The following is a 12565-nucleotide window of genomic DNA, read 5'->3' on the forward strand; positions in this document are numbered from 1 at the left end:
CTTTTTTAATAGCTTATAAGTGACTCGTTTGTCATGTTGCAGAAAACAAATCTGAAACCCAGATCTTAGTCGAAGCAGGCAAAAACAATTTGCCTGATGAGGCCATGGATAGCAAAGAATCAAACTGCGATGCAGAAGCCATAAAACCTGACATACCTGTTTTGGAGAACCCTACTTCTAATCTACCACCAGAAGAATCAGGATGCCATGGACAGTTTTGCAGATCTACAGATAGCGTTGCAGATGCTGAATCAAATGATTTAAAAAGTGTAGTTTCCTGCGATAATCATGTTGAAAATGATGTATCTTTGAGAAATTGTTCAAATGAGGTAGTTCCATGTAATGACGAACTTAAAAAAGAGCCTGAGGACGTGATGCCTCCTGCTCAACCTTCTTTTCCCCACGCTGCTTCTGAGTTTCTGGACGGAAATTTTGGATCCGAAGCTTCAGATCTTAAACCTCCACAAAATCATTCTTATTCTGAATTACTTGTTACAGATGTAGTTGAAAACTGTAATTCTGAGGAAGATGAACCAAAACTTGAAGATAGACCTCCTTGTAATGGGATAGCGCATGATTCTAATGCAAAACAAGGTGAATTTATTGAAGCAGACGTAGATAGATCGCATGAAATTAATCAAGTGAATTTAACGTGTGATGCAAATGGAGGACTGAATTCAAATGTAAATCAAGACAGTATTGAGGTGTCCATTGATGGTGTAAAACATTTGAATATTTCTTCTGGGAATGGCAGTTATCCATCTTCTGGAGTTTGTGAAAATGGTTCAGTGCCTAATACTGAACCTTATTGTTTAGCTTCTAACGAGAGCACTTCTCAGGAGAAATCTGACTTACTTGATCAGTTGACAGTTAATGATTCTACTAAAAGCCCTGTTCGCACAAATTCAACTGCGGACGATTTACCGAGCAAACTCAAAGAATCAACTCCTGAAATAAATCAGCAATTTTCAGCTGCTGATGAAGTTAGTGATGATTGCCATGTAAGCATTGTGGAAAATGATGCAGATATTGACGAATCAACTATTAATCAATCATCGAAGATGGTGAAGTAGTCCAAGTAGATGCTTTGAATTTTGTAGAGGCTCGTTACAGTTGTTTTAAATAGGTAAATTCCAAACATTTTCCTTGTTTTACATTTGAAGGTGATCAATTTGAAATGTTACAATGATATAAAGTTGGCCAATTTGTGTTTGTTGATCAGCTTGATCATTAATTAACATTCTTTGCTGACTTTTATTGATGTAGAGCTGGTTCTCAGTCATTCTGCCAACTCTTGAAATAGTGCAGTGATATACAGATCTCCTACTGGCCGAGCTTCCAGGCTTCAAGCAGGTATTTATGGACCATGAACTAAATGCATCAATCGGTATGCATGCCATTCATATTTCTACTTTGTCTTAGTAGCATTCGTAATTTTCACAGTATCTGCTAGTTTTGCCCCAACTAATTTGAATGGGGACTTATGCATATCAACAATGACCAAAATTCTTTTGAGAATCCTGTGAAAAACCTGTTTTTGACTAATATGAATTTGCATGACTATGCCAAAGAAAGCTAAGTGAAAGAGTCATTACTGAAGAATGTAATTTGTATGTTCATATCATACTTAATGTTATGCAGCTGTAATTAGGAAGCTAGTTTTCTACTTTTGCTAAATAAGGTTTTGTTCAGGACGGCTTTCTTACTGTTTCTTCAAATAGCTTTTTTAATAAAAAATTAAATTTTACTAACTGTTTGCATGATTAATGCTATATTGCACATCTTTAAACAAATTTAAAGTCTAGAATCATTCAACTTGAACAAGCTCGAGTCGAGTTTTGATCAGGCTCAAGACCTATTGAGATAATTTCAAATCTTTACATCTAATTTGGTTCAGCTTAAATATTTGATGTGATAGTAATAGAAAGGAATTGTTCTCCATTTGTTTGGCATTTATAGTTCTTGATAGAGGTTTAGGTTCAATCCATGCCTCCAATTTTTTTGCTCCGACTTCCAATTTATTTTAAGATGGTTCTAAATTGAATTTTCTTGATTAGAAATTTAAATCAATTTGTGTTGAATTTGATAATCTTGAGCTTAAAATTGAGGTAAATTCGAACTCAATTTGTTATTGGCCACATTCTGTCATCCAGTGTAATTTCTTAGGCAAGCTGGATTCACAGACAAAGACAGAATTTAACATTACAAATAACTGTAATTGTAGGTAACAATATGAGCACTTTGAGTCAGCAACAATGTAGAAACTTAAAGTAATAAATTTTTGAATATTTGGTTGAGGCTTCGTTTGGGATGGCTTTCTTACTATTTCTTGAGGCAGCTTTCAAGTACAAAATTTTTATTTTTTATGCTAAAAAAAGGTGTTTTAAGAAGCAGTAAGAAAGCCATCTCAAATGAAGCCTGAATTAATAATGCGAGCAATTGAACCTGTCAATTGTTAGTGTGAGCTTAAGGTTTCGTTTGTTATAACTTTCTTACTGTTAACTAAAAAATTTTTAGTATAAAAATTTCTTGAACTAAAAATTTTTGTATGAGAAAACTGTTTTAAAAAGCAATAAAAAAATTGTCTCAAACAAAGTCTAAGCTGAACAAAATTTTTTGTTGTTGTTTACTTTGCGTTGATTTTGGCTTCAAACTGGCCATCACTTGCAGTACTACATTTTTTTAATAAGGTTTGGTTATGCAAATTATTATAGTGCTATAAAAGTTGGCTTGCTAGTTTTCTTTGGTTTTTGCATATTCCTTGTGATGAAACTTGGATGGATTGGAATCAATCGTGGTTATTGTAATGAATTTAAATACTTTCATTCTTAATGCATTTGAACAAATTTCACTTGATTGTCATGAATATTGGTGCACTATTTGCATTGATTTTTTTTTTTAAATATAAATTTGGGATCCTTTGAATTTTGGTTTCAATAAACTCATTGTCAAACTGAGCTTTCTGAAGTTATCAATCTAACGACATGAAAAATTGATCTAATCTGAGTTAAAATGAGCCCAAATCAAACATTCATTGTGAAAATGAAAACTTTCAATATGCGAATTAAATAATTTATAAATTTTATATACTTATAATCAAGCTGAGCGGCTGAACGAGATGAATCTAGTAAATCTAACCTCACTTGATTTTGAGGTCATTAAAGCATGTAAGTCTTGAATGAATGATTTTTTGATCAAATGATTCAATATGTGAGCCATTTGATGGAATGTTACCAAATTTTTGTTGAATTTATAAAATACTATTTCCATAATTCTATTAATAGACTCTTATTCCATGCATCAATGAGACTTGGATTTGTGTTTGGAGAGGTTGGATATTTGATGAACTGGAGTTCTACCTGATGTTCTATGTTGGCGATCATTGCCATCTATTGTTTTCTACTTGGTTGTTGTTATTTTATTGTCATCATCCGACTATTATCGCTCGTTTATAGCAATTCATGCACCGTCCTTCGATTGCCCTCATCTAACTACCATCGTCGCTTGATTATAGTCACCCGACCATCGTCATCTAATCCACTAGTCGATTGCTACATCTTCAACATTCTCCCTTGCATTCTAGGAAAGGCAAACTTGTCTTATATGCATTGAAATTCTGTTTTCTTCAATTGAGGGGAAAATTGACTCTTGTCATCATATTATAGATCATTTCATTTTTTTTCCTTCTCTTTTTTAATTTTTCACATAAAAATTTTGATGCTATTCTTCTGTTTTCATCATGTGTGTGTTGGAATTTCATGAAAAGCTAAGACATTCAAATTCTCTCTACCAACCCAAATTTTCTAGACACAGCAATTCTCATATATAATTTGAATATCAAATCTTGATTGGCTGTTCTCCATCACTAGTTTATCACATTCTTAATGTTATGTTGGGCAAGTTTTTATGCATTCCAGGATTAAGATGTACTTAGATTTACATTTTCTTACTATTTGATTGACTGATGTAATAACAAGCTTACACATTGTTCAGCTATAATTGTGTGCACTAAGAGAGGTATTTTCTTTGCATGTACTTAATTGCTAAAATTGTCAAATGTTGCTTAGTACAGTGCTGTGTTAGTCCAATTGAAAATTCAGAAAAAAATTGTGCTATGCACCTAACTCCTTATGTGCTTTGTAAGATCTTAAGGCCCATGTCATGTCTCCTTTACATATAGATACCAATTACATTTATCTCCTTTTTTTATAGGATATTTTATGAAACCCAACTGGACATTGATATTGCTTTTTTTTTTTAGGTAATATTTAGGTATTTAGGTCAATTAAGATAAACTCACACATATATCACATATGTAATATTCAAATCAAATATTTCTTAGTTGTTAGTCAAAGCTTCGAATTGACAGACCAAGGTAGGATTGTCAATATTTAACCCGACCCGAAAACCCTACATGGAAATTTTTGCAGCTCTACCGGCATTGCCTTGTCCGTGGGTCGGATCAGGTTAGGTTGACCCGAAGCGGGTCGGTTGGGGTTAGAAGAATTGACTCGTTTGCAAAAACGGGTCAGGTTTGGGTTGATCCGAATAGTGTCGGATTAGTTCCGGATTCGATTCAAACTCGACCCGTGACCCGAAATTGGCACCCCTAGACCAAGGTGAGCTACATTACATGGATATTTCTTATTATTTGGTTATTTATGTTTCATTTGAGATAACTTTTTGTTGCTTTAAAAAAAAAATTATATTAAAAAATTGTTTTATAAAATAATAAGAAAACTATCCTAAACGATGCTTTATATTGAATGATGACTTTTAATTTCTATTAAACAATCTAAAATGGAACATACAATTTGATTTTATAAAAATTAATGTAAGGTTTCTCTTTAAACTAATGGTTAAAAGAATAATTTATCACTCCTTTTTTTTATATATATTTGTGGAGTATGGACAGTGGTTTAAATGACTATCACTTATAAAGTGTAGTTTTTTTTTTCATAATTTAGATCTAACCCTCAATTGATGAGCATCATATGCTTATTCTCATGATTAGATGATGCTTTCTAATATTATAAAATTTGCATTATTTTATGTATTTTTAGGTAGAGTATTATACATTAGCGGCATTGTTAGGTCTTCATCATAAATCTAAGATTGAGACTTAGGTTTTGTTTGGAATAGCTTTTTTTATTATTTTTTAAAGCATATTTCTAGCACCAAAATTTTTATTTTAATTTTTTTTTCTAAAAAGTTGTTTTAAAAGCTGTAAAAAAGTGGTCCCAAACAAAACCTTAATATTTTTTTTTTTTTTTGGAATGAGGTATTCACCTGTTGCCACCTCAGCTTGTGAGGAGCTTGGCGGTGTAATTAATCCTCAACTGACTTGAAAACGACACTCACCATAGAAATATCCTGGCCCGCACTTGATTGTGTTCTACTGAAGAGGCGTTGTCACTCGAGCGGAATCGAACGCATGTTGGGGGGTATCCAACTGCACTTGCCCACCAACAATGGTGGGTAACATCTTTAATTATGTTGTCATAAATTCTCACCTTAAAAAAATTCCTAATGATGATTTCATCAATGTGAAATAATAATACCACTTTGTAATAATATTATCACCTTTAACAAATGTTTCATTGATTTATTATATAAAATGTAAAACTCGACATAAGATATGCCCTCTTTTTGGGGATTTTCAATCTCTTAGGATGATGTTCAAAATTCATCATTTTTTTTATTTTAACATGATCTTTTTAAAGTTGTCCTCTCTCATTTAATATTTTAAAAATCACATCTTTTTAATACAATCTTTGATTTCCTTGATCCATGACTTTAATTAGAATATTTTAATGCTTAATCTCTTGAGATGTAATTAATCGGAGGGGTGTCAATATTTGACCCAAATCAAAAATTTGACCAAAAAATTTCATATTAGGTTCAATGCATTTGAGAAACGGGTCGGATTTGAATTTGGGATTTCAACCCGTTTGTAAAAATGGGCCAGGTTCGGGTTGACCTTGAAACCTAAAACCAACCTGGGTTGACCCGAGAATATCGCACTCGTGCGCACTGTCATGTGATCATGTCTGGTTGAGTCGCTCGTCAGCGTCGTCCCGTGGCTGCATACCCGCACTGCTGGCTGTCGCTGTTCCATCTTGTAGCGCCTGTTAGTTGTTGCGGTGCTTCCCTCATGCTGTCAGCCCTCACACGTTCAGTTGAGTCGCTTTAGATATGAACAATCAAAGCTCAATAGGTCATATTTAACCAACCCAAATCTTTACTGATAACCATTAGTAATGAAATATAATTAATATAAGTAAATTTATATGTACACAAGTGTAAATAAAGTACTCAAAATAACATATAGTAAAAATCTCCATAATAGACCATTTCCTCATAACATAATAATAAAGTAACACAACAGTAAACACAACACGTCCATTCTTGAACGAAAGATCGCAAATATTAGAATTTAGAATTCATGCTCTTATAACGCCCTGTAGCATATTCTTATAACTCTCAATGCTTAGCATCATAGATATTTAGAGATCGCAAGCCTTTATGACTCGCAATAAACATTGCCTTAGAATCTCCGATGATCATCAGAACTTCTCCATATTCACACATTGTATGTATGTAAGCATAGAAATAAATGCATTTTCACATAAAGTTCACAATTTCTTAATTATTATAGAGTTTCATAAAATGTCTTACTAATAGCAAAGTAGATAGAAATTTAGGGAAACCCGAACATAAAATGTAATATTTTTATAAATTTATTTTAATTACCAAACATTGTTTATGGCTATATATTAAAGTTTTTATTATACTATGACACTATTTATATGTCAGAATATTTTTCAGATCATTAAAACAATGTATTTTCAAACCCCTCTCTTGAAAATTCGTAATTAAAAACCAAAATGTGCAGAATATTTAAAACTATTATATATCAAGAGTTATGTGATGAAAATTTATCGAGTAATTAGATATACCCATTTTTGTGTTAAAATTTTAATTAAAATGTAAAAAAATCTTGAGAACTCCAAACTTTTAAAATTTGGGATATATAAAATATAAGTTACATCAAACAAGAAATTTTTTCATATCGCCCTGATGGATGAAAACAGTCTGAAGCTTCTCGAAGTTGACTTTCTCTCACTAAAATTTCTCTCTCTTTCTTTCTCTAGCTGGTTGGGAAATATGAAAAGTGAAATTGCACTTTGATAATTTGAGTGAAAATTGATATTTATAAAATATTCTATCTCATCGCCATGGAACTCAAAGACCTAGCATCGTAGTACTCCCTTCAAAAACCCAACCAATTAGAGAACACAACACCACAATGGCTTGAGTAAATACAAGACAAACAGAGAGGTCAAAAACACAGTGTTGCCAACAATAGTGACGTCGCATTCTCAAAAGAAACTTTTAAGAATTCAGATTTTTCACACTTAGACCCTTGCGGCACACTCCAGAACAAAAATTATGAACTCCTAAGCATGCAGAGGCATTCATGGTAGATAACTCAAAACAAAAATGCAGAAATTTAAAACACAAATGACTTACCAGATCAGACTCAAACCAGTTCAGAGCATTGTAGGCGTAGATGTTAAATCTCCCAAGATAATGAGATGCTAAGGTTATGACCATTAGTACAACGAAAATTTAATCATAGTAAATTAATCAGTTCATTTGATTAACAATTTTGTTCTCTTATTGCTCATGAATTAATCATAGTAATAAGAGATAAGGATGAAAGTTTTAAGAAAAGGAGAAGGAAAATGAAAGGAAAATGCTTTACAAGTTGATCACTTGGAGGTAAACATTACATTTTGGAGTGATTGAGATAGTGAAGTTGTAATGGTCATCATTAGGTTTGGATCATTGTTGAGGAAAAAAACATCAAATGTATATAGATATATACTTATAAATTAACAACTAAGAATTTTTTTATAGGAGGAATTGTGTTAAATGTAAGAATCCAAAATATATGAGAGGTATGATTGTCTAAAACTTATTGAAGATGCAAAGAAGGATGATAAGGAGGAGAAGAAAGACTAAATGAGTGATGATTTAAAAAGAAGAATAATCATTTACTTAATCATTCTTTATTAGTATGCAAATTAGAAAAGGAAAATATATTGCTTAAAGTTGCATTAGATATACTTCTATGTTTAAAAACATGCATAGAGGATGCTTGATTGTGGCATAGGAGACTGTCTTGCCACATATGCAAGCACTAAAAAAATTTTTAAAAATGAATTTAGCAATTATAATATACATTATAGATTTTAACTTTGATAATGTTTATGGTACTTGCATTCATCAAAAATATTTTAGGAAATTTTTAAGAGTATTAATTGGTAACCATCTCCAAACTAATAGAATTGATTCAATGAACTTATTTAGACATATATGTAGCCAATTTTGTTGGCAAAAAATATGAATTTATCATAGGTGATAATTAGTCTAGCTACACATGAGTTTTCTTTTTTAATAATTAAGTATGATATATTTGATGATTTTAGAAAATTTGTTAACTATAATTAGAGAGAGTAAGGATACTTGATTAGTCTGATTTAAATAGATCATGGAAGAGAATTTAAGAATAAATATTTTGAGAAATATTGCAACGAAGGTAGATCGTTTTGAAAAATATTCCTTTTGGACTTTCCTAACAACCCTAAAACAAGTCAATATAATTTATATATACTCGTAAGGTTTGGAGAAGTTAAAGATCAGCACTAACAAGATCAAAATATGAAATCTCAAATCCTTATTCTTTGAAAAGATTTTCAAGCTATATTTCACTTAAGAGCTAAAGTAATTCTTTCATTCCAAATCTTGTGAGCACTTAGTTTTCAAATCACTTGCAAGTTCAAAAGAATTGTAAGACCATCATAATTGATTGTAAGATTGTTACTTTATCATTCTCCTCAACTAACTAATCATGATGTTGGTCCATTCTAGATAGCTCCCCCATCGCCACCTTATGCTCCTCACACTAATACAAAAGCTTCAATATGTTGAACATTTTGGTTGAGACATTCTCTATTATGGGATGCTTCTCTTTTAAGCAAAAATAAATGCAATTTGATTTCAGCCTGATTTGGTTTCCCTTAAGGAGTAGTGAGGCCATTATAGAGAAGATAGGACTTGTTGAAGGCTCAATTTTAAATAAATCCAAACTTTCCTCTTATGTGTCTACTAATAAAATGCACTATTAGTTACATTTATTCCTCTTTTTGCTAAGCAACTTGTTGCACCCATCATTTAGAGAGAAGATTAAAGAGTTGCAATTTTTTTTTAAAAAGTGCTATTCTTGGCCTAGGTAGATTAGTGTTTAAGTATATTAGATTCATTTTATTTGTTTAAGCTTGATTTATCAAATTGATTTAAGGGCTATGAACAAATATTTAGAATATAGTCAATACTTTTATTTATAAGTGTAGACAAAATATTTTCTGTTTTTATATTTGTTTATAAATCTTTTAATATCTTGAAAAATATTTAAAGTTATTTACTATGCTATTAGAATCTAAATGGTAGAATCTATTAAAAAATGATTACAATCAAAATAATTATATACAAATAGTACATGACACGAACAATACAAAACAAAATAGAAAAAAATCATGAATATCAAAATCTAATCAGACTAGTTATATAGACTCAAATATCAGAATCTACAACCTTTCTTTGCTCAACATGCCCTTTCCTCTTATCCTTATGACACATCCAGGTTTAACATTCAGTTCTACCCATTTTAACACAATTGGAAAAATATAAATATTTGGAACTTCTGAGTTTTTCAATCATTTACATGTCTTTAGGAGTGATTTAATGTATGACATTGATTGAATGAGCTCTAAAATTTATGTTAGTGTTTGGTGGGAATTTCGACAAAATATGATAATATCACTTTTGGAGCGAAACGACACTAGGTGTTCTAGCGCTGCATTTAGTGAAAGCACCAAAAAATGATATTGCAGCGCCGTGCTCTCAAATTTTTTGCATATTTTTTAGCTCCGTAGCGCTCCGATTTGAGTGCCATAATGCTTAAGCCATTATGAATTTATTAAATATAATATTTTTCCACTATTCCATTGCCATGTTCTCAGATCGGTTGTCTAAATAAGAGAAAGGAAAGAGAAGAGGGTTTTGGCCAGGGAAATCCTGTTTTGAACCACTTCGAGCCTTTTTAAACCGTCAACCCAGATAAAAAAGCTATCAAGATCGAGGTGGTCACATTATGTCCATCTCAATTTTCAAAAATAAAAATTTTTTTTTCTGAATTTTTTGATTAAATTTATATTTGCAATAGCGAAAAATGCATATAACTTTACAACAAAAAAAACTTTCACAGTAGAACTTTTTATATGTTATAGAGAACATGATTACAAACATTTTGAATATTTTCTATAAATTTTATATTGCGTAATTTAAAATTTTATGCAGTTTTAATTGAACGAAAAAATAATCTAGACACCAAAAAAATAATGCAATAGTACAATAAATATCTTAAAATAGTATTTTACACAATCCTTTGTAATTTGATTATATTCTGACATTGTAAAAATTTACTCAGTGGGAAGTTTCGTCATCTGCCGTTATAGAATACTATGAAATTCTGACATATACTAAAATTTTCTTTAATTATTACAATATAATGAAATATATGCATATATGATGGAATATATGCTTATATGATTGAAAAATATATGTTGTGAGCTATAAGGAGTCAAAATCTTTTGAGATCCTATCTATGTCATGGATTATTTTGGTGCCTATAAGACATGTTCTGATGGTTATAAGCCATGTTCTTGTGCATACTGACATGTTCTGATGATATAAGCACAAAATGGAGACATAAGGGGCTAGAATCCTTTGAGATTTTGTTCGGGACCGAGATATGTGAAATGAATTGCTTTGTGATATAAATTGTTCTATGATTTATCTGCTCAACATTATTATTTAAATAAAATGGGTAGAACTGAATGCTAAGGGTTGGGGTGTGACAATCCTGACCTGAAATAGACGTAAAAGACCAGCATGAGCAGCCACAGCTCAACATGCCACATTTAACTTACCAAAGTCTTTAATAATAATTAGCATTAATACAAAAGTATAAATAGACTGCTCGGGGTAATAGATATTAGGCATTTACAACCAATCATAAGTAGCAGAAGAAAATAGAATAGTAAACACATCACATTCATTTCTTAGAATTAGCGGATTTCTCTCGTGCCAAAATACCTCCCAATAGATATCATAATTCAGAATTCAAAATTCAGGATCTTATGACTCACTAAAACAAATGCATTTTTGATATAGTATGTAGTATCAAAATTATCACACAGCTTCACAAAGTGTCGTACTAACAACCAAACAAACTAAAATTTGGGGAAAAGATGTATACAAAATTTAATATTTTAAAATTTTACTAAGTTATCGCATATTAATCATAGATATATTTCAAAGCTTTTATTGTATTACAAAACTATTTATAGGTGTTAGAATATTTTTTTCAAATCGTTAAAATAACATATTTTGAAAACTAACCAGTAAAAATTTATAAATGAAGTAGCAAAATGTGCAATATATTATCAACTATAGCATATCAAAAGTTACGCAGCAAAAATTTACCAAGTGGTCCGATATACCAAATTTTGCATCAAAATTTTAATTAAAATATAAAAAAATTCTGAAAACTTTGACTTATTAAAAAATAATATATCCAAAACATAACCTACTCCCTCCCTAACAAGTAAACATTGTCAACACAATGTATCAAATAAACTCCTAAGAATTTTATTTACCTTTTTCCATGTTGAAGTAATCTTGCCAAGAAAATATAAACTAGTGATAATCATTATGAGTCAAGTCTAATTGTAATGACTTCATCTAACTCATGTGAAAGAGTTTATATTCATGCCCTAACATTTTCATATATGATTGATGAATTTTACTTGTATTTTCATAAGCCATAATGGGTTGATTGCATATTTCTTTATTTCTCTTAAACAAATATAACAACATATAATCATTCTATGTAAGCGCACAAAAAAAAAAAAAGACTTGGAATTTAGATGTTCTAGCTAAAGTTTTTGTAGGTCATTCACTATACAATTTATCTATATTACAACCATCTACAATTTTAATTGGATGTGAATAAATAGTTTCTACTAAATGTCATATATGAAAATTAATAGATTGAATAAATATAAACAAACAAACTTTGCAAAAATTATATGAAATACTAAGGACAAGAAATAGATGATCCTTCAAAAACAACATTGTTTCCAATATGCCATTAAAATGTACTCTTAGGTTATGATGGTGCAACTAAATAGGATGTTAAATTAGATTATTTTTTTAAAAAGTTTATGTAATTATACTTTTAAAAAATTATGATGAATAAAATTTAATAAGAAAATCAAATCATAAAACTATTCAATTGCAATAAAGTGGCAAAGTGAAATACAAAAAAAAAAAAAAATGAAAGTAAATAATGCAAATAAATTGATGATGGGTTGATTGCCTCAAGGCTTATATCTCTCCTCCCAAGATTTTATTATAGGTGGAGAAATCTCTTGTA

The 12565-nt window shown here is 30.6% G+C and overlaps 1 protein-coding gene across 2 annotated transcripts in view; it reads left to right on the forward strand.

The window, feature by feature from the left end:
• LOC110108489 overlaps positions 1–1751 on the forward strand; it is a 31714-nt gene extending 29963 nt beyond the window's left edge. For both annotated transcript variants that reach the window (XM_020839159.2, XM_020839160.2), the window contains 2 exons: positions 43–1126; positions 1267–1751. In XM_020839159.2, coding sequence (XP_020694818.1) covers positions 43–1073 — 1031 coding nt within the window. In that variant the 3' untranslated portion in view covers positions 1074–1126; positions 1267–1751. The remainder of the gene's footprint in view (positions 1–42; positions 1127–1266) is intronic.
• The last annotated feature ends 10814 nt before the right edge of the window (positions 1752–12565 follow it).

Source organism: Dendrobium catenatum, unplaced genomic scaffold, assembly GCF_001605985.2.
Source record: "Dendrobium catenatum unplaced genomic scaffold, ASM160598v2 fragScaff_scaffold_72, whole genome shotgun sequence".
Taxonomy (NCBI): Eukaryota; Viridiplantae; Streptophyta; class Magnoliopsida; order Asparagales; family Orchidaceae; genus Dendrobium; species Dendrobium catenatum.